Source organism: Muscardinus avellanarius, assembly GCF_963383645.1.
Source record: "Muscardinus avellanarius genome assembly, chromosome: 19".
In the NCBI taxonomy this organism is placed as follows: Eukaryota; Metazoa; Chordata; class Mammalia; order Rodentia; family Gliridae; genus Muscardinus; species Muscardinus avellanarius.
In genome coordinates this window covers 31,492,550-31,514,946 of record NC_137805.1, presented here as the reverse complement: position 1 = coordinate 31,514,946, position 22,397 = coordinate 31,492,550, and the positions used below count along the sequence as shown (strand labels likewise).

The 22,397-nt window shown below is 47.6% G+C and overlaps 2 protein-coding genes across 3 annotated transcripts in view; one reads left to right on the top strand and one right to left on the bottom strand.

Moving 5' to 3' along the window:
• Positions 1–5,043, top strand: part of CSE1L (chromosome segregation 1 like) — a gene marked incomplete at both ends in the record, with an annotated part of 40,368 nt that extends 35,325 nt beyond the window's left edge. For both annotated transcript variants that reach the window (XM_080716593.1, XM_080716594.1), the window contains 3 exons: positions 1,036–1,182; positions 1,822–2,053; positions 4,954–5,043. In XM_080716593.1, coding sequence (XP_080572719.1) covers positions 1,036–1,182; positions 1,822–2,053; positions 4,954–5,043 — 469 coding nt within the window. The remainder of the gene's footprint in view (positions 1–1,035; positions 1,183–1,821; positions 2,054–4,953) is intronic.
• A 12,168-nt stretch (positions 5,044–17,211) lies between these two features.
• On the bottom strand, positions 17,212–17,652 carry LOC308277323 (DNA-directed RNA polymerase III subunit RPC10-like; the record flags this gene model as incomplete). The annotated part of the gene is made up of 1 exon (XM_080716489.1): positions 17,212–17,652. The coding sequence occupies one exon, from the start codon at positions 17,650–17,652 to the stop codon at positions 17,212–17,214; it is 441 nt and encodes a 146-aa protein (XP_080572615.1).
• Positions 17,653–22,397: the final 4,745 nt, after the last annotated feature.

Below are 22,397 nucleotides of genomic sequence, written 5' to 3'. Positions count from 1 at the left end.
GCGTGCGCCACCATGCCCGGCTTATTCTTTATTTTGAAACAGGATTTCACTGAGTGGCAGAGGGCTTCACTAAGTAGCTGAGGCTGTCCGCGAACCGCGATCCTTTTCTCTCAGCCTCCCAAATGCTGGGATTATAAATGTGTGCCACATGCCTGACTCACATGAAAGAATTTGTTAATGCATAAAGTATAAGGATTTTGCATCATTTAGAATATTTTGCAGTAATATGATTGTCCAAATAGCCTTTTTTTGGGGGGGGGGGTTCAGGGGATGGAACTCTTCAACCTCTGGACTACACTCCCAGACCTATTTTATATATACATTTTTTTTTTAATATTTAGAAACCGGGTCTCTTAAGCCAGCACGGCTGACTTCGAACCTGCGCGATCCTCCTGTCTCCGCCTCTCAAGTGTGGAGATTACAAGCGTGCACCACCACGCCTGTCTATTTTTATTTTGAAACAGGGTCTCACTAAGTTGCAGAGGGCATCACCAAGTAACTGTCTCTGCCTCCCAAGTCCTGGGATTACAGGTTGTTTTTTGCTCCAGGGTCACTCTGCCCTGCACTGCACCCGCCCCAGCCTCCCTCCCTGGTTTTGTTGCTGTTTGGAGACAGTCTCACTGAGTTGTCACAGCCGCCCTCGAACCTGCCGTCCTCCTCCTCAGCCTCCCAAGTACTGGTGTCACAGGCGTGCACCTCTGTACCTGGCTAGTCCAGAAACTTAAAAAAATGGTTCTGACTAGATAGTGGGGTCATGAGTAGTTTTTTAAAGAATACAAGATTTTTAGTAAACATGCATTTTACTTAAGCATAGCTTACAATAGCTAGGGTGTTTATTTACAAATAATGGTTAAAGTTGGCTGCAAAGTCCAAGCTTAATGAGTTTTTTATTTTCTTGTACTCTCTAGATCTTTTCAGAGGACCAAAACCACAAGCCTTTTTATTTAGTAATAAGAAGTCACTAAGTATAAATAATGTCTAAGCATCTAGCCATCTAATTATAGCCTAATGAATGGACTTATTTTGCTTTAATAGAATGTTTGGGATGGTTTTGGAAAAAATCATTATTCCTGAAATTCAGAAAGTATCCGGAAATGTAGAGAAAAAGATCTGTGCTGTTGGCATAACCAAATTACTAACAGAGTGTCCCCCAATGATGGACACGGAATATACCAAGCTGTGGTAAGTGATCAGTCGTAATGCTTCTGGGAAAGTCGACCCTTTTCTGCCTCTGGGGTCACAAAATCAGTCACCCTTGCTTACTCTCGGGCCGAGATGTTTGGGTTTTGATCTCAGCTTCACCTCTGGCCATCACTGAATCCAAGATGTGTCTGACCCTTAGCCTAAAGGCGCTTTAGTTTCTGGTTCTTCACTCTAGGGCAGCTGTGTTCAGAAAAGGTCTGGTCTAGACTGTCCTGTGACAGCTGGCCCAGGGGTGGGTGGTACTGGGGGTGGAACCCACGCTGCCTCTAGCTACACCTTGCATTCTTTTTAATTTCTGTTTTGAGGAGGCCAGTCCCAAATCTACAATCCTCCTGTTTTAGCCTCTCAGATGTGGAGATGGCAGGCCTGTGCCCCACACCCAGCTCCACTGTCTCAGCGGTGGGATTCTGTGGGCAGGAAAGGCTCCTCTGCGTCAAGGCGCAGTGTCTCGGTGGCCTCTGAGCTCAGGCGGCAGCCCTGGGGATTGGAGTGCAGCAGGAGACTGTTGCCAAAAGACTGATGGGTGGCTAGTGAAAGGGACTGTCCTTGCCTGAGGAGCCAGCAGCTTGCATCCTGAAGGCCTTTCCTTGAGTGGTCTCTTGCTCTCCTCCGCCCCAGGACTCCGTTGTTACAGTCTCTCATTGGCCTTTTTGAGTTGCCTGAGGACGACACCATTCCTGATGAAGAGCATTTCATCGACATAGAAGATGCCCCGGGGTACCAGACTGCCTTCTCACAGCTAGCATTTGCTGGCAAAAAAGAGCACGACCCTGTGGGTCAGATGGTGAACAACCCCAAGATCCACCTGGCCCAGTCGCTGCACAAGTTGTCCACCGCCTGTCCCGGAAGGGTAGGTATTGACCTGCTACCAGCTCTGGTGCAGACACCAGGGCCTGGTGGTCTGTTGCCTGTTCTCATTGGCCAGGATAATCACTATCTCTTTTAATTTAGCTGAAGCATATTCTCTTTTTTTTTTTTTTTTTCTTTTTTTTTTTTTCCCTTGTACTGGGGATGGAACTGGGAGGCATTCTACCTCCAAGCTATACCACCAGCCCTGTTTTTTGTTGTGTGTGTGTGTGTGTGTGTGTGTGTGTGTGTGTGTGTGTGTGTGTGTGTATTTTTGTTTTTGAAATAGGGTCTCACTAAGTTTCTTTTCTTTCTTTCTTTCTTTTTTGGTGGTACTGGAGTTCTTGGAAGGCCTTCTACCTCCGGGCCACACTCCCAGACCTATTTTATATTTTTATTTGAAAACAGGATCTCTTAAGCCAGCACAACTGGCTTCGAACTTGTGCAATCCTCCTGTCTCTGCCTCCCAAGCGCGGGGATTACAAGCATGCGCCACCACGCCTGGCATCTCACTAAGTTTCTGAGGGCCTCATTAAGTAGCTGAGACTGGCTTCAAACCTCTCTGATCCTCCAGTCTCAGCCTCCCAAAGCATGGGGATTGCAAGTGTGTGCCACCACGCCTGGCTTGTTTGTTTTGTTGGGGTTTTTTTTTTTTTTTTCTTTCTTTCTTTCTTTCTTTCTTCCTTTCTTTCTCTCTTTCTCTCTTTCTTTCTTTGTGGTACTGGGTTTCCTGGAAGCCCTTCTACCTCTGGGATACACTCCCACGGGCCACACTCCCAGATCTATTTTTTACTTTTTTTTTTTTTTTTTAATGTGGAAACAGGGTTTCTTAAGCCAGCATGGCTGGCTTCGAACCTGCGCGATCCTCCTGTCTCTGCCTCCCAAGTGCGGGGATTACAAAGTGTGCGCCACCACGCCCGGCTCTGGCTTGTTAGATTTTTTGAACTCAGGGTCTCACTGGGTTGCAGATGGCCTCACTAAGTAGCTGAGGCTGCCCTCAAACCACAGTCCTTCCCATCTCAGCCTCCCGAATGCTGGGATTACAAGCATGCGCCACCATGCCCAGCATGATGGTTTTTATTTTTCAACAGAATCTTAATTTGCTGAGAATGAGGCCCCAAGCCCCTTGTCTCAGCCCCCCAAGTACTTGGAATTTCAAGTATGCATCACCACACCCAACCTACAAATATATTTTAAGTGAATGGTTTTAGGAGTAAAGATAAATAGGGGGGAAATCCTTTGAATAGAAATGTCTTTCCCAGATTGAAATAATCCTATAATTAAAATAAAGCATTTAAGCCAGGCGCGATGGCGCACGCTTGTCATCCCCGTGCTTGGGAGGCTGAGACAGGAGGATCGCGCAGGTTCGAAGCCAGCCTCAGCTACTTAGTGAGGCTCTCAGCAACTTAGTGAGACCCTGTTTCCAAATAAAATATAAAATAGGTCTGGGAGTATAGCCTGGAGGTAGAAAGCCTCTGGGTTCAACCCCAGTACCACAAAAAAAAAAAAAAAGAAAAAGAAATAAATAAAATAAAGCATTTATTTAAAACTCTGCAGCATGAGGCCAGGCGTGGTGGCGACACTTATAATCCGAGCATTCGGGAGGTTGAGACCAGAGGATCGTGGTTTGCAACAGCCTCAGCCACGTAGTGAGGCCCTTTGCAACTCAGTGAGACCCTATTTCAAAAAAATAAAGAATACTTAGCCAGGCGTGGTGGCGCACGCTTGTAATCCCAGCATTCGGGAGGCTGAGACTGGAGGATTACGGTTCGCAGCCAGCCTCAGCTACTCAGTGAGGTCCTCCGCAACTAGTGAGAATCTGTTTCAAAATAAATGTTTTTGAGCCGACCGTGGTGGCGCACGCTTGTAATCCCCGCGCTTGGGAGGCTAAGACAGGAGGATCGCACAGGTTCGAAGCCAGCCTTGGCTGGCTTAAGAGACCCTGTTTCCAAATAAAAATAAAAAATAGGTCTGGGAGTGTAGCCCGGAGTTAGAAGGCTCCTGGGTTCCACCCCCAGTACCACTAAAAAAACGATAATAAATGCTTTGGGGTTCCATCCCCAGACCCACACACACAAAAAAAAGAAAGAATGAATACAAAATAGGGCCGGGGGTATAGCTGCTAGAAGGCCAACTGACCCTGGGTTCCATCCCAGACCTGCAAAAAAAAAAAAAAAAAAAAAAAAACCTGCAGCATTATTATTTAATAGTTCTCAGTGTAAACCTAGTAACGGCCTTACAGTTGCATTTCACCAATCCCTTTTGTAGTCTTAATTACTATCTGATAAAATTTAACTTTGTTATTGTTTTATAATGGAGAATTTCAAATACATAAGAAACAGCATTAAAAAATCTTCCAAGTTAGCCGGGCGTGGTGGCGCACGCTTGTAATCTTAGCTCTTGGGAGGCCAAGACAGGAGGATTGCACAGGTTCAAAGCCAGCCTCAGCTACTTACTGAGGCTCTCAGCAATTTAGACCCTGTTTCCAAATAAAATAGAAAATAGGTCTGGGAGTATATATTGGAGGTAAAACTCTGGGTTTCACCCCAGTACCACCAAAATAAAAAAAATTTCTTCAAGTACTTAGCTGATATTTTGCTAGTCTCATTTGGTTTGCTTATTTCCATTGTAGAGAATTTTATTTAGAGAGAGTTTTAGGGGCACTGTAGAGAGTTTTAGGCATAGTATCATTTCACCCATAAGGCCTTCCTCATTTATCAATAACCAATAAGGACTTTTTGAAAATTTCATCGCAATTGGCTGTCAAACCTAATAATTCAGCGTTGGTGTTGGGAGGCAAGGGGGCGGTGGAGTGCCGGGGCTCCGGGGCGAGGTTGGCGGCGGTGCCTTCTCCGCCGGGGCTCGGGCAGGTGCTCAGCGAGTGTGGCGGGTCTCCTATCGCAGGTCCCGTCCATGGTGAGCAGCAGCCTGAACGCAGAAGCGCTCCAGTATCTCCAGGGCTACCTGCAGGCGGCCAGCGTGACGCTGCTCTGAGCTCCCCACCTGGAAACCATGAAGACTTCTCAGCACAGCTGCGTTTACACAGCAGACTTTCCTTTTGAATTTCTCTCAGATTCCATCTTGTAAGGATATTAAATTTTGCTTTAAGTTGAACTTGAACAAATCAGGTGGTTTGTCTGATCTCGTCTGCAGCTTCAGAAGACAAGTGTGAATGATTGAGTGTGTGACTGAGCCTTTGCACTAATGGACGGCTCGGTTTTAGGCAGAGCTCTGGAGGCCTCGGCACTGAATTATTTTATTTGGGAACTGTGGCCCTTTTATTTCTCTCATCCGTATCTCCCCGGGTTCGTTTCTAATGTGACTAAGTGTCGGTGTGCTGCTCCTGAGCTGCACGATGAGCCCCAGGGCTCCCGAAGACAGGCGCTCGCTGCTTTCTGAGAACTTGAAAACTCAGAGATCTCCTTTCTCCCTTCTCCCATTTGCACTCCGTAAAATCCTGATCTCCAAATCATTTGTTTATATTTTGTGGTGTTGGGATTGGACCAGAGGCTTTCCACCTTCCAGCCACACCCTAGCCCTGTTAGGATAAGCAGCCCAGTCATGCCAAAGATGGCGCCTCTCCGGCTTCTCTTCCAGATTGTGCTGGCTACCTCATAGCCAGCCAAAGGGACCACAGGATGCCCAACAACCAGTCCCCTGATAACACACCCACTGGGGTATGAACCACCCAATCAGTAAACGCCCTGTACTTTGTGCGCTCTTCCGCTGTGAGCGGAAGCCCCCTCCTCCCAGCTGCCTGATATAAAAGGGAGCTGGGCTATCTTAATAAAGCTTTTGCTTGCTTGCTTATTCGACGGCTGGCCTTGGGTCTTTCCTGCACCAACCCTTCATCGGTGCCGAAACTCGGGAGGGAGACCCCTCTACCTAAAGGACTCCCTCCAGCCAGACGTCCTTGTCCTCCCTTTTGTGCGCTCACTCTCCATACCCACCACCACCGGCCATCCTGATCATATCTGTCACTCCGCTCCAGCTGGATAAGTCCCCCTTAGGCTATCTGCCTGAGTCTGGCTATAGCAGGGTATCTGACCATGATCGTCCGGCTCTGCCCTGATGCCAGGCTTGGGAGGAGACTACGCCTCACCACGGCCTTCAAGGCTACAGTGGACTCCCATAATAGTCTACTGCTTCCTTTAATGATGGAATAACAGAAAGGAAGAACAGGCCCTGCTATTCTTTTCACTCTCGTCCCTTCTTCCTAACACTCATTCTGATAACATTCTGATACCATCCATCTGACAAAGTCCTACCGACTACCACCCTCCGACTGATAAAGGCTGGCTGACCACTGTCTGTCTGAAAATCCTGGCGCTAGGTGTCCCGTGACTTCCAGCTCCGGCCCAGGCAGACTGTTCTCAGGTGATGACCTAAGGACGTCTTCAGCCTATCTGACCCTACTGGGTACCGGGAATAATCGGCCATCTGGGGACGCCCATTTTTGTCTTTTATTCCTTTACCAGTCCGGAACTTACTGTTTTCTCACCCACACCTCCTCAAACACCGGAACTCTCTGTTCTCTCTTATCCTTACCTAACCCTCTCTCTTTTAACCTCTCCCTCCCTCTTCATAACCTTTCACCATAAGGGCCTCTTCTTCCATCCCCGATACTGCCCCTTTGAGGTGTCTACTTAATGATTTAAGCCGTCTGTTCCTTATTCCAGACATTAAACCTAAATTGGCCTCATTACTCTCTGGACAGTAACAACCATTGATCCCCTGAGGCATCCTTTGACCCTCTACTCCTCCATGATTTGTTTAATTACTGTGAGCGCGCAAAAGGGTAGAAAGAGATCTACATTCTTACCCCGATATGTGTTCTTCCTGCACCTCCCAGCAAGTTCTGTTAGCCTGCAAACCTGCTGCAATTCCCTCTAAAAAACTTTCCTCTGCTATTCTCCCTCAGTCAGATAGTACTGCCTTTGACCCAGCAAATAACCCCCCACCTTATAGATGTGCGCTTTCAGCATGAGCGTCTTTTTCTCAGCAGCCTGCCTGCCCACAAACACTCATCTGCTTCTCCAGCAGGCTTATTACTTTCTCAGCCGCCTGCTCTCTCACAAACCTCCCCTCACCACAAATTCCTCCAGAGCACTTAATCTCTCTCTGTGTTCTGCCCTCCCACAAACCTCAACCCCTCCTGGGCAACCATCATCTTCTCGTCTCAACCCCCCCCTCCCATTTCTCAGATTTCTCCCCAACCAGCCTTTAGTCCCCCGTTAAAAAGATCTCGTGCTCAATCTCACTCTCCCCCGGCCAACCCCGTGTCGGTCGTGACTCCTCTCCGTGAGGTGGCTGGGACCAAGGGCATAATCAGAGTTCACATCCCCTTCCCCATGGCAGATCTGTCCCAGATTCACACCAGGCTAGGCTCCTACACATCCAACCCTGACATCTCTATCAGAAAATTCCATTATATCACTGAAGCCTACAGCCTCACTTGGCATAAAGTTTAGAAGTGCCACTGTTTGTCTTTTAACATTTGGAGTTCAGCTGGGATAACAGCCAAGTTTTAGCTGACCAAGGTCGACACTGGCTGAAGCTCTTGGCTATCAGAAGTTTACTCTTATTACCTATTAGATCATGTGGCTTTAAAGGTTTATGTTTGTTAAAAATTTCAAAATTGTCACTAAAGATTAGTACACTTTGTTTTATTCAGGCTAAGACAACTACAATTGGCTTCCTGGTAATAGATGTTTAAATTGTAATCTGAGAAGTTATTTTGTTTAAATGATGGTTTAATCTATTGGCTGGTTATTAAGCATCAGAGGAGACAAACGCAAACACAGGGACAAGCCCATTTAATAGCCCTGCATTGGGTAATAAGTCTTTGCCCCTCAGAGATACCAAAGGCTTCTCATACAGAGAGAGAAAGGGGCTAATGGCTTGGCACCTGCCGGTACAACGTGCCTGATTTCCTCCACTCCTGAAAGGAGTCCATCTGCATCTGGGCTGTGCTGTCTCTGTAAAGAGAAAAATACTGGAAAGCATGTTGCCCTCACCTCTGAAGGGAAGTGAGGTCATCTGCTCCCATCGTGGCTGCCCTCGAAGACTGAAGACTGAAGATGCCCTAGGCTCGGCAAGGCCCCTCTGATCAGCCCTCTAACTAGCAGGAGAAAGCCTGGGTAGCTCTTGAGGTGTCAGTCAGAATATTGATTTTTTATACAGGGCTTAGTTCTCTGCTTTGTCTCTCCTAGAGTTCTCTTCTATGGAAACCTAGTCTGTTAAAAATTATGCAGAATCATTTCAAAATGTAAATTCAAGAAGGGAATTATGGCAGAAAGGAACCAGTATGTAGGATGAGAGAAAGATGTAAAGAAGGGAAATTTTGGTAAGGAAGAACAAAAGGAAAGGAAAAAGGTCTATCCTAAGATTGTCCTAAATGGGAAAGGAAAAGACAGGATAGAAGGCAAAAAGCAGGTCACAGAAGGTGTGAGCATGTTAAAAATGATTGTGTAGAATTAAGTTTATGTAAGGAATATTACTTATGATAAAGATGGTTATATTTTAAAATTATTCAAAAGGTTTACAGTGAAATTAAGATAATTTCCTATGTTTCTGTTTTCTATGGTTATCTATATATAAGTCAATATTAAAACAAGACCACAAGAAGCTTATCCAGACTCTCCCAGTCCCCAACACAAAAAATGAAATTCTTTCCTTCCTGGGTCTTGATGGTTATTTTCGGGACTGAATTCCCAACTACTCCCTTCTTGCCAAACTCCTGTATGATCTGGCCAAGGGCCCCCTTCATGAGCCCCTGGCCTCCTCCCCTTCACATGCTTTTTGTCTCCTACAAAAAGCGTTACTTTTAGCCCCAGCTTTACACCTGCCAGACCTAAGAAAACTGTTTATTCTATACATACATGAAAGGGGAAGACAGGGCCTAGGAGTTCTTGGTCAACAGTATGGGCCCACCCTCGCCCCGGTCGCATATCTATCCAAACAACTAGATTCCACAGTCAAGGGTTGGATGCCTTGTCTTCGTGCCCTGGCAGCAGGCCACCTTCTACAAAAGGAAGCCCACAAACTTACTTTCAGAGCACCCCTGACCATTTTATCTCCACATCACCTTCAAGCTTGCTTGCCTATAAAGACTTACAGACTTTACCTCCCTCCGGAATCTTCTCTCTCTTAGTCTCATTCCTCCAAAATCCCTCCCTTTCTTTTGAGGCCTGCCCACCTCTAAACCATGCCTCCTTGCTACCGGAAGCCACAACTAACCCTCCTTCTCCCACACACAATTGCTGCGAAGGTTTAGAAGCCTTTCTTCCTTGTTCCTCAACCATCTTGGGCGAGGCATTGACGGATCCTGATTTTACTTGTTTCATTGACGGGAGCTCATTCCTTCTGGATGGAGCATGGCGGGCAGGTTATGCCATAAGTCTCCTCCACGGAGACAATAGAAGCCCATCCTCTTCCTATTAATAAATACCACCAACCAACAGGCCGAGCTAATGGCGGCTATCAGAGCCTGTACATTAGCGGCACAGAAAACTCACCCTGTACACAGACTCCAAATATGTTTACCACATCTTAGTTTCACATGCTGCAATTTGGAAGGAACATGGTCTTCTCAATTCTAAGGGATCGGCCATTATTAATTCTAAACTGATAGCCAAACTCCTCCAAGCTTCTATCCTCCTACAGCAGTTAGGCATTGTTCACTGCAAGTCTCATCAGACTGACTCATCCCCAATAACCCAGGGAAATTCTAGGGCTGACCAGGTGGCACGGGAGGCGGCCCAAAAAATTTCACCAACTCCTAATACCTCCGACTCCCCCTTTGATTCCGACCATTCCCATTCTGACCTTCTGCGGTATCTACATTCCTTATTTAATTCAAATCCACAAAGCCTTGAGTTATTCCTACAATCGTTCTTTGTTCTCACACCCAAGGACAAAAAATTTCTTCATCAGATTATATCTAATCGTATCATCTGCCAAAGAACAAACCCAACCACACCCCTTAGACCTCAGGCCTTTCCGGCCCACCAGGCGAGGGGACATACTCCAGCTGCTGACTGGCAAGTAGAGTATACCAATATGTCCAGGGTTAAGAGATTCAAATACCTTCTCGTCTTCGTCGACACTTTCTCGGGATGAATCGAGGCCTTCCCAACCTCCAATAAAAGGGCCTCTACAGTCTCTGATCTCCTAATTTCTCAAATTATCCCCCACAAAATTACTTCCCCTGACTCTTATATGCATTCAAGCCTTACTGGGGGAAAAAACAAAAACAAAAAACAAAAAAACAACTCCCATGTATCTTCGGGATGCCTTCCTCTTTACAATCTGATAATGGCCTGAGTTCACTTCCCAGATAACTCAATCTGTAGCCCGAGCTCTATCTCTGCCTTGGCATTTTCATTGCCCACACCGTCCTCAAGCATCAGCAAAAGAACAGCGTTCTAATCACACTCTTAAAGAAATTCTCACAAAGCTGTCTCTGGAAACACATTTACATTGGACAAAATTACTTCCCCTGACTCTTATATGCATTCAAGCCTTACTGGGGGAAAAAACAAAAACAAAAAACAAAAAAAAAACTCCCATGTATCTCCCTTTGAGATTATGTTTGGCCGCCCCTTATTCCCCCCAGGAATTTCTCCTCATTCCAATGTCTTTCCTCCACAAATAGCCTTTCCTCTCTTATCTCAGATCAGAACTCTGGAAATATCAAGACTGGCTACTCCCTGACCCCAAGCAGATCCCTACCATTTCTTCTTTAACCATAGGACAACAGGTCTATTTCAACCCCCCGGGAGACAAACCTACCTCACAACCTAAATGGGATGGCCCAGCTCAGGTTATCCTGTGTACTCCTACTGCTGCAAAACTTAAATAATAAGCAATATACTCCTTGGATTCATATTTCTAGGCTCAAACCAGCTCCAGAACATATCCAACCACCTGATTCAGCAGCTTCACAAAAGCACCAAACAAGCCGGGCGTGGTGGCGCACGCGTGTAATCCCAGCATTCGGGAGGCTGAGACCGGAGGATCGCGGTTTGCGTACAGCCTCAGCTACTTAGTGAGGCCCTCCACAACTCAGTGAGACCCGCTTTCAAAATAAAGAATAAAAAATAAGGCAGGGGGTGTAGCTCGGAGGTCGAATGCCCCTGGGTTCCACCCCCAGACCCGCAAAAAAACAAAAAAAAGGGAAAAAAGCACCAAACACCTCAGGATAATAAACCAACTTATATGTCCACTATCTCCCCCATAATCCTCTAAAACTCCAAATATCTCGACTTTGCTTGGATTCTCCCATAACCTGAAGATGAATAACTACCTTTTTGTATTCACTAGTTTCATATGCTTTTCCGTAATCTTTTCCTCCCCGTTTGTCTGGAGATTCAAGGTTCAGCAAACCTACACCAAAGATAACACAATGGTCACCGAACTAGCCGCAACGGCTGGTTGCCCCCTGATGGGATGTTCTCATAGTTTACAATTAGCCTTCTTTCCTACCATTAAGCTGTTTCATCAAGCTATCTGACCTTATCTTTGCTTTCTTTTTTACCAAACTGAAAGTTTTTGCTGCAACCCAAATTGGGATAATATATATGGCAGATGCCCATACTGGTCATGCAAAATCCACGATGCCTATCTAGGACAACTAGGATCAGGAAATTTTATTTATTTTATTTTTTTTGGGGGGGTGGTACTAGGGGTGGAACCCAGAGGCTTTCTACCTCCAGGCTACACTCCCAGAGCTTTTTTATATTTTATTTGGAAACAGGGTCTCACTAAGTTGCCGAGAGCCTCACTAAGTAGCTGAGGCTGGCTTCGAACCCGTGCGATCCTCCTGTCTCAGCCTTCCAAGCACAGGGATTACAAGCGTGCACCACCATGCCCGGCTTTTTAGGATCAGGAAATTTTAAATTCAATTCCCAAACTAAAACTTACCTCTATACTATTCCTGACCCTTGGGATCCAAGATGGGCTTCTGGAGTCACAGCCAAGGTCTACTGTAACGGATCTGCCTCTACCCTTTGCAGTTCACTTATTTCTTCTGTGAATATATATCCACTGGCACCCAAATCTCACAAGTTTCCACGGATATCCAACACTCAGCTCGGGTGGTACTTAACTCTCTCCCAAAAGACTCTAACTCCGCTCTGTCTTCCTCTGCATATACGTGGTTTCAACTGATTGCCAAAACTCTGTCAGTTCCAAATCTCACCTCTCCTGCCTTGAGCCCCTCCAACTGTTTCCTTTGAGCATCGCCTGCCCGGCCCTTGTGAGTTGCAGTTCCTATAAACGCCTCTCAGTGTGCCTTCGCCTCTCAAACTAATTCATTTCATATTCTCCAAAATATTCCCTCATTGGAACCCAAAGACGACAATATCACCCAGCCAAACAGAGTTTGCATTTTTGTGACATCACCTTCCTCCTGAGATCCCACTTGTCAGTACATTATCACTCTTGCCAGTCCCGGTTATACCCAACCAGGCCATTTCTTCTGGTGCAACGGGACCCTCAACAACGTCATATATCCCAATTCCACCACTCCGTTTCTTGGTCACGGTGGCCCCACAACTGACTCTACAGCTATGCCGAAATACAATATCTGATTACCCCACCCAAGCTTACAAAAAGGGTTGCTTTTCTCCCTATTCTGGTTGGGGTATCCTTAACCTCCTCCCTCATAGGAACCGGACTAGTGGAGGGACTCTAGGCTATGCCTTATGGGCCACTGATGATTTAGGCAATAAACTTGAAAGTGCCCTCACATCAACTGCCGAATCACTCTCAGCATTACGGAAACAGGTTACATCCCTGGCCCAAGTAACGTGTCAAAACCATAGGGCCCTTCATCTCTTGACAGCTGAAAAGGGTGGAACCTGTGTTTTCTTACAGGAAGAGTGTTGCTATTATGTCAATGAATCAGGCATAGTAGAGCAAAATATACTCAGGCTTAATGAGCTAGCAATAAGATTTAAAGCATACTTACATGGACATGGCCCATCCTGGGTCCACTTTCTATTATATTTGTTGCCTGCATGTTCTTACTCTGTGTAACTAAGCTCGTACAAAACCAGGTAACTAGGCCAGGCGTGGTGGCGCACGCTTGTAACCCCCGCGCTTGGGAGGCAGAGACAAGAGGATCGCGCAGGTTCAAAGCCAGATGCGCGCGCTGCCTTAGGAGACCCTGTTTCCAAACATAAAGTATAAAATAGGTCTGGGAGTGTAGCCTGGAGGGCTCCCAGGAACCCCAGTACCACCAAAAAAAAAAAAAAAAAAAAAGGTAACTAAAATATCTAATCAGACTTTTAACCAGCTTCTCCTTAGACATTACCAGCTTTGAAACTCGGAAGATGCCGATTCCCAGGGACGACTGACAGCATACAGAGACGGATCTCTTCACGATGGAGACTTATGATACAAGCCCTCCTGGAAGACAGCTGGATGATACCCCCTACCCACCGTCCTGATGCCCGCCTCTTGTCTTTGTGGGATCTGCATCTTCAGGGAACATTCGCCAACTTTTGCCCCGACAACATTTACTTTTTATGGCCTGGACTTGGGGGCTGCTTTCCCTACTCCTCCTGGCCCTTTCCCATCGCCGCCCCCTTTCAGCAGGAAGTAGAACGATCCGACACCCTCTGCCCCTAAAAAACCAAAAAGGGAGGAATGTTAGGATAAGCAGCCCAGTCATGCAAAGATGGCGCCTCTCCAGCTTCTCTTCCGGATTGTGCTGGCTACCTCATAGCCCGTCAGAGGGGGCCACGGGATGCCCAACAACCAGTCCCCTGATAACACACTCACTGGGGTATGAACCATCCAATCAGTAAACGCCCCGTACTTTGTGCGATCTTCCGCTGTGAGCGGAAGCCCCCTCCTCCCAGCTGCCTGATATAAAAGGGAGCGGGGCTGTCTTAATAAAGCTTTTGCTGCTTGCTTATCTCCGACGGCTGGCCTTGGGTCTTTCCCACCTGGAAACCATGAAGACTTCTCAGCACAGCTGCGTTTACACAGCAGACTTTCCTTTTGAATTTCTCTCAGATTCCATCTTGTAAGGATATTAAATTTTGCTTTAAGTTGAACTTGAACAAATCAGGTGGTTTGTCTGATCTCGTCTGCAGCTTCAGAAGACAAGTGTGAATGATTGAGTGTGTGACTGAGCCTTTGCACTAATGGACGGCTCGGTTTTAGGCAGAGCTCTGGAGGCCTCGGCACTGAATTATTTTATTTGGGAACTGTGGCCCTTTTATTTCTGTCATCCGTGTCTCCCCGGGTTCGTTTCTAATGTGATTAAGTGTCGGTGTGCTGCTCCTGAGCTGCACGATGGGCCCCGGGGCTCCCGAAGACAGGCGCTCGCTGCTTTCTGAGAACTTGAAAACTCAGAGACCTTCTCCTTTCTCCCTTCTCCCATTTGCGCTCCGTAAAATCCTGATCTCCAAATCATTTCTTTATGTTTTGTGGTGTTGGGATTGGACCAGAGGCTTTCCACCTTCCAGCTACACCCTAGCCCCATTTGGGGTTTTAGTTGAAACTGCCTTGCTTGGCTGCCGAGTTCTGCGCTGTGTTGCGGGGCTGCCCTCAACACTGCAGCTCCTGTCTCAGCTCCACCTGATGGATGTATGGTAGCCTGGCTTGGGTGTGGAGCCACAAGCCTGGAATCCCAATATTGGGAGGCTGAGACAGGAGGATCACAGTTTTCAGGCCTCACTGACTTAGCGTGTTTCAAAATAAGATGTAAAATGGGGTAGGAGGTATATCAAAGGTAGAGTTCACTCCTCATTGCCATCACGAAAAGTAACCCACAAAAATATTATCATTTAAGATACTAGAAACTGAGCCCCGGGGTATTTTAGCTCCGATTTACACCCCACCCCAGCCCTGTGTTTTGTTTTTAGCAGTACTGGGATGAGGGGCATTCTACCTCCAAGCTACACCCCCCCAGCCCGATTTTTTATTTTGATTTTGAAACAGGGTCTCACTGAGTTGCAAAGGGCCTCACTAAGTAGTTGAGACTGTCTGGGAACCTGGATCCTCCTGTCTCAGCCTCCCGAATGCTGGATTACAAGCGTGCGCCACCATGCCTGGCTTTTATTTCTTATTTGAAAACAGGATCTTGGTAGTTTGATGAGAGTCTCACTATTTGCTGAGACTGTCTTCAAACCTACAATCTTGTCTCAGACTCCCAAATTCTGGGATTACAAATGTGTGTCACCACACCCAGCTTTTTTTTTTCCCCCCATACTAGGGATGGAACCCCCAGTGTCATTCTACCTCTGAGCTACTCTCCCAGCCCTATTTTTAATTCTTTTTTTTTTTTTTTGTGGTACTGGGGTTCCTGGAAGCCCTTCTACCTCCAGGCTACACTCCCAGACCTATTTTTATACTTTTTATTTGGAAACAGGGTCTCCTAAGCCAGCATGGCTGGCTTTGAACCTGCGCAATCCTCCTGTCTCAGCCTCCCAAGCGCGGGGATTACAAGCGTGCGCCACCACGCCCGGCTCTTTATTTTTTATTCTTTATTTTGAAACGGTCTCATTGAGTGGCGGAGAGCCTCACTAAGTAGCTGAGGCTGGCTTTGAACCATGATCCTCCGGTCTCAGCCTCCCAAATGCTGGGATTGCAAGCAGGCGCCACCGCACTCGGCTTATTTTTATTTTATTTTATTTTTTTCCAGCTCAGAATAAATTTGTATTTAGTTTACAATTTTCCAATTTTGGGGAGAAGGGTACTGAGGATTGAACTCAGGGGTATTCCATTTGTAAGCTGCATCCACAACGCTTTCTGTTTTTTATTTATTTAGGGGGCTGTACTGGGGATGGAACTCAGGAGCATTCTACTTCTGAGCCCCACCCATAGTTTTTCACCTTTTTATTTTGAAACAGAGTTTCAATACATTGCTGAGGCTCTAAGGTGCCCAGGGTGACCTCAAACCACTGATCCTGCTGTTGTCCTATACGAAATACTGGGATTATAGTGAAACGGGGGTTTCTTGAGAGAAAATCCCGGCGAGTTCCTGTCTACGGAGAGCGAAGAATGACACCTGCAGACCTCAGGAAGGGGAGGAAAAGGTTTATTGGAAGCAGCAGGGAATGGGGCAAGGGTGGCTGAACACCCCCAAAGGGGCTGGAACTCTGGGTCCAGCAGCTGCCTTCAGAACAATACTTGAGAGTAGCCCAAGCTGAACTGCCTTCAGGTACAGGCTGCTTTCTTCCGGAGTCCACGCGATCTGCCAGAAGGGAATAGAGAAAAGTGGCCGAACACCCCATAGGGGCAGTCGGAACTCCGGGGTCCAGTAGCTGCCTTCAGGGTCACTACCCGAGTGTCGCCCGAGCCAAGTACCCATCAGTTGCAAACTACTTTCTCCCAGAGTCCACGCGATCTGCCAGAAAAGAGGTGCAGGTCACCCCTAGGGGCCTGGCCAGCCATGATGTCCTGCAGAGGCCTTCAGGTCACTACTCGAGAGTCGCCCGAGCCACGTGCCCTCAGATACACTCTGCCTTCTCTCAGGGCCAACACGACCTGCGAGAGAGAGAACAGCTCCCCAGAAGGGGAGAGGGTCCCGAGCGGGAAAGTCCCCCACTTTTGCCATCTGACTGGCCGATGCCTGACCGCTTGCAAGTCCGTTTGTGGTTAGGGTGACTTTTGGGATTCCAAGGAGAATTTGCATAGGGCATTTGTAAGTCCTTTGGGATTCCAAGGAGAATTTGCATAGGGCATCTGTAAGTCCTTGAAGGGTCTCCTTTCCAGACTTGTTCGGTGGGTTTGTTGGTTAGAAAAACTCAGGATGACTTTGTGAAGCTTTGACCTTCTTATCTCTGAACCTTTGGAGTTTCAGGTGTTTGTTGCCCCTCAGGGAACTCAGGAAATTAGCTTTTTTTTCTACTTAGGCCTTTTCCCTATCTGCCTATTTCCTTTCTACCTCCTCAATAGGTATGGGCTACCATGTCCAGCTAAGTAAGTTGACAACTAATAGTTAAATATTCAGGGGCATTTAATGTACTAAATTGTGCAAACAGTGCAATATTGGAGATGGTTAGGAAATGTCAACTGCCTAGTAAATGGAAAAATGGAAAAAAAAACAGGCCCTTAAACCGAGTACCCTTCCTTAAGGGTTTCCTCCCCACAAAAAATAATTCCTGGCTACATTTCTTGGCACCCTGGCCCACCAACCCTAAAGGATTAGCTTCCCACTACACTAGCAAAGACCCTCAGGACACACAACTCGGTCCTAGATGGGAATCCACCCTGGGGGACAAGGTGAGCAAACACTGAAGCATCTGGACCAGCTGGGCCCTCGTCCCTCCAGCGGTATCTGCACTGGGCGCTGCAGCACTTGTAGAAGGTAGTCATGGGCTCATCTGCAGAGCGGGTCTGAAGCTGCATGAGGTAAGCACGAGGATGTTCACATTTGGGACATGGCTCTGCAGTAGAGTCAACATTCTCCCAGGCAGCTGCCCCCACAAGTACATCATCTACTTCTTTTAGCTTTGGATACTTCCGATTTGTTACCTTGCGGGTGATGTTGTGCACGTAGGGGCACGTGTTGCAGGTGAAGCGGTGGCAGCGCTGGCCCTCCTCCACGATCAGCCCGTTCCCGCAGCCGGGACAGAAGAGCAGCATGGCCCCTATCCCGCCCGGCCGCCTCTCACTGCCAGCCTCTTATTTTTATTTTAAAACAAGGTCTTGCTACTAGGTTGCCGGTAGTCTTGCTGCTTGGTGAGGCCGTCCTTGCGACCCTCCTGTCTCAGCCTCCCAGGTGCTGGGTTTGGGATCCCAGGCGTGGCCCCTGCGCCCTGCTCCGGTACTCTTTATACTGACGTTTCTCAGTCCATCTGAGAAACGTCATTTTTCATATCTGGCTTTTAAGGTTTCTTGAGACGTGGTTGGCTGAGGTTGCTGAAGGGGCTTTTTCCACGGGTCTTAATTACTGCAGCTGGTGGTGCTAACCAAGTTCTGCGGTGTGAAGAGCTGGGCTTGAGGGACAGGTCTGTCACTGCGTGACCTGGAGCAGGTGACGAGTGCTCTGGGCTGTGCGCTGTTCTGCAAGTGAAGTGTAGGTGCTGGGCGTCGTGGAGCATGCATTCGGGAGCCTGAGACGAGGATCGCGGTTCGAGGCCAGCCTCAGCTGCTTAGTGAAGCTCTCCGCAACTCAATGAGACCCTGTTTCGAAATAAAGAATAAAAAATAGGGCTGGGGTGTGGCTCGGAGGGACAGTGCCCCCGGATTCCACCCCAGTACCACACATACAAAAAAAAGTGAAGACACAAGAAGATGCGCCGGCCTGACCAGGGGGCGGCGGCACCCACTGCCCCCCCCAGGTTTCCATCTGCCTCGGAGCCCTCGGTGCATCTGCGTTCCCTGCGTTCCCCCCTTTCTTTTTGAACAGGGTCTTGCTGTGGCTGATCTCGAACCTGCGATCCTCTCTCAGCCTCCCAAGCAAAGTAGGTATATGCTTTATCATTTGATGAGCTAAATTACATCCTATAGTTATAACCATTGTCTGATATCTTGAAGATTTCATAAATGACAAAAACTTTCTGTACATCATCTTTGTATCTTTTTCCGGTTATCTTGTGCAAAGACTGTAGCAATTTCACAACCTGCCCGTTCTTTGTTTGTTTGTTTGTTTGTTTTGGTGGTCCTGTGGGTCTTACCACCGTGCTAGTCTGGTTGAGGCTGTGCTTCTCCGGTCTCGGCCTCCCAAGTGCTTGGGCCCCACGCTGAGCTGCGTTCTCACTTCCTCGCTCTGCTGAACCCTCAGCATTGGGGCTGTTCCACCTCTGCTATACCCCAAGCCCTGTTTTATTTTTAATTTGAAACAGGGTCTCACTGCCTTGTGGAGGACCTTGCTGGGGTGTCAAGGCTGACATCCTCCTGCCCCGGCCTCCAAAGTGCTGGGATTACAGGCGTGTGCCACGAGGCCCGGCTGGGACTTAAACCAAGAAGATAGCCGCTGTGTCCTGTAGACGGCGCTGGGTGGAGACCACGTTTCCTCCACAAATCCTCACGACTCCTGCACCCCTCAAAGGAATGTCCTCAAAGTCCAGGCGGAACGGCCAGCTGGGCCTGGCGGCGACCGTCTCCCACTACTTGAGATCTGGGACTCATGGCCCTAGTAAAGCTGGTTCAAAATTTTAAAATAGGGTTGGGGTGCAGCTCGAGGTCAAGCGCCCCGGGGCGCAGGCGCTGCCTCTGGCTGCTGGAGGCCTCCCTGCCGGCCTGCGCCCAGTGTCCTCCGCAGCGCCACCCAGTGTCCTCCGCAGCGCCACCGTCTCCACCAGAACCCGCTGCACTTTCCTGTTGACCAGGGCTCCCTCGTGGCTCCGCGGCAGTGTGAGGGCTCCTCCAACCTGGGGTGCCTGTGGCTCTGCCCTTCCTTACTGTCTGCCTTGTTTTGTTTCATGTGTGTGTGTGGTGCTGGGGGTGGAACCCAGGGGCTTTTCTACCTCTGGGCTATACTCTCAGACCTATTTTATATTTATTACTTGGAAACAGGGCCTCACTAAGTAGCTGAGGCTGGCCTTGAACCTGCACAATCCTCCTGCCTCCACCTCCCAAGTGCGGGGATTACCAGAGAGCGCCACCACGCCCGGCTGTTTGCCTCAAGGTAAGTTGTTCTTGTTCATTCTGTGGTAATAGGGATTGAACCCAGGGGTGTTCTACCTCCTGTCACACCCGCTTTCCAGCTCTCAGCCCTGTTTATTTATTAAATAGGGTCTCACTAAGTTGCTGAGAGCCTCACTAAGTAGCTGAGGCTGGCTGAGGTACAGAAACTAAGCGGGTCTCACAGCACACGCTTGTCATCCCAGCATTCAGGAGGCTGAGACCGGAGGATAATGGTTCTTGGACAGCCTCAGCTACTTACGCCCTGTGCAACTCGGTGAGACCCGGTTTCAAAATAAAGAATAAAGCGCTGGGCGTGGTGGCGCACGCTTGTAATCCCCGAGCTTGGGAGGCAGAGACAGTAGGATCGTGCAGGTTTGAAGCCAGTCTCACTAGCTTAAGAGACCCTGTTTCCAAATAAAAATATAGGCCAGACATGGTGGCACATGCTTGTAATCCCCGCGCTTGGGAGGCTGAGACAGGAGGATCGCACAGGTTCGAAGCCAGCCTCTGCTACTTAGTGAGGCTCTCAGCAACGTATTGAGACCCTGTTTCCAAATAAAATATACAATAGGTCTGGGATTATAGCCCGGAGGTAGAAAGCCCCTGGGTTCCATCCCCAGTACCACCAAAAAAAAAAAAAAAAAAAAAAAGGTTTGCCAGTTGAGGAAATTGAGGAGCACTCAAGTAAACAAACTTAGGTTCCTACAAACAAAATAAATATTTAAAAAAATAACTAAATAAAAATAAAATAAAATAGGTCTGAGTGTAGCCTGGAGGTAGAAGGGCTTCCAGGAACCCCAGTACCACAAAAAGGAAATAGCAAGGCATGGTGGTGCACGCTTGTAATCCCCACACTTGGGAGGCGGAGCCAGCCTTGCTGGCTTCAGAGACCCTGTTTCCAAATAAAAAATAAAATAGGTCTGGGAGTATAGCCCGGAGATAGAAGGGCTTCCAGAAACCCCAATACCGCCAAAAAAATAAAAATAAAAAAAAGAATAACAAAATAAGGCTAGGAGTGTCACTTAGAGGTAAAAAGCCCCAGTACTGCAAAAATAAATAAATAAATAAAAATAAAAATAAATAGGGCTTGAGGTGTTGTTCAGAGGTAGAGTGCCCTTGGGTTCCATTCCTACTAACGCACACACACATGCAATCCCCAGGTGGTGCTCAGAGATAGGGTGCCCTTGGATTCCATCCCTAGTCACACACACACCACACACACACACACACACACACACACACACACACACACACACACACGAGGAAATCCAGTCATAAGAGCATGGTCGCATGATTGGTTTTATGTCACCTTATTGTTTTCTTGGTGCTGTTGACTGAGCCCAGGGGCAGTCTGCCTCCAAGCTACACCCCACCAGGTCTGTTGTCTGCAAGTATGGGGATTGCAAGTGTGTGTCACCGTGCCTGGCTAACAAGTACATTTATTTTATTTATTTAGCCGTTCTGGGGATGGAACCAGGGGCATTCTACTTCTGAGCAACACTCCCAGCCCTATATTTTACTGTTTTGTTTGTGGTACTGGGGGTGGAACCCAGGGGCTTTTCTACCTCCAGGCTATACTCCCAGACCTATTTTCATATATTTTTATTTGGAAAGTGTCTAAGTTGCTGAGAGCCTAAGTAGCTGAGGCTGGCTTCGAACCTCCTTTCTCAGTCTCCCAAGTACTGGGATTATAAGTGAGCACCGTGCCCACCCGTCTGACCAATGCATGCACACATTTATTTATTTATTTATTTATTTATTTATTTATTTATTTATTTGCAGGTCTGGGGATGGAACCCAGGGGCATTTGACCTCCGAGCTACACTCCCTGCCCTATTTTTTATCCTTTATTTTGAAACCAGGTCTCACTGAGTTGCAGAGGGCCTCATTAAGTAGCTGTAGCTGTCCACGAACCGCGATCCTCCAGGCCTCAGCCTCTCGAATGCTGGGATTGCAAGCGAGCGCCACCACGCCTGGCTCGACCAATGCATTTAAAATGTAAATATTAGCTGGGCGTGGTGGCGCACGCTTGTAATCCCCACGCTTGGGAGGCGGAGACAGGAGGATCATGCAGGTTCAAAGCCAGCCTCAGCTACTTAGTGAGGCTCTCAGAAACTTAGTGAGACCCTGTTTCCAAATAAAGCATAAAATAGGTCTGGGAGTATAGCCCGGAGGTAGAAAGCCCTGGGTTCCACCCCAAGTACCACAAAAATAAATAAATAAATAAATAAATAAATAAATAAATAAAAAGTATAAAATAGGTCTGGGAGTGTAACCTGGAGGTAGAAGGGTTTCCAGGCACCCCAGTACCAAAAAGTAAATAAAATGTAAATATTAGCTGGGTGTGGTGGAGTTCCCTTGTAATCTCAGTATTTTGGAGGCTGAGACACGAGAATCGCAGGTTCAAAGCCAGCTTCTACAATTTAGGGAGACCCTCTGCAACTTAGACCCTGTATCCAAATGAGAAATAAAATAGGGTTGAGGGTTTAGCTCAGAGATAGAATGCCCCTGGGTTCAATCCTCAGTGCCAGAAAAATGTAATTATTAATGCCAGGCATGGTGGCACACGCTTGTAATCCCAGCATTCCAGAAGAATTCAGGTTCGCAGACAGCCTCAAAATATTTAAATAAATAAAAAAAAAAGAATAAAAAATAGAGTTGAGCATGTAGCTCCAAAGTAGAATGCCCCCTGGGTTCCACGCCCAGTACTGCAAAAAAAAGAAAAGAAAATAGGGTTGAAGGTGTAGCTCAGAGGTAGA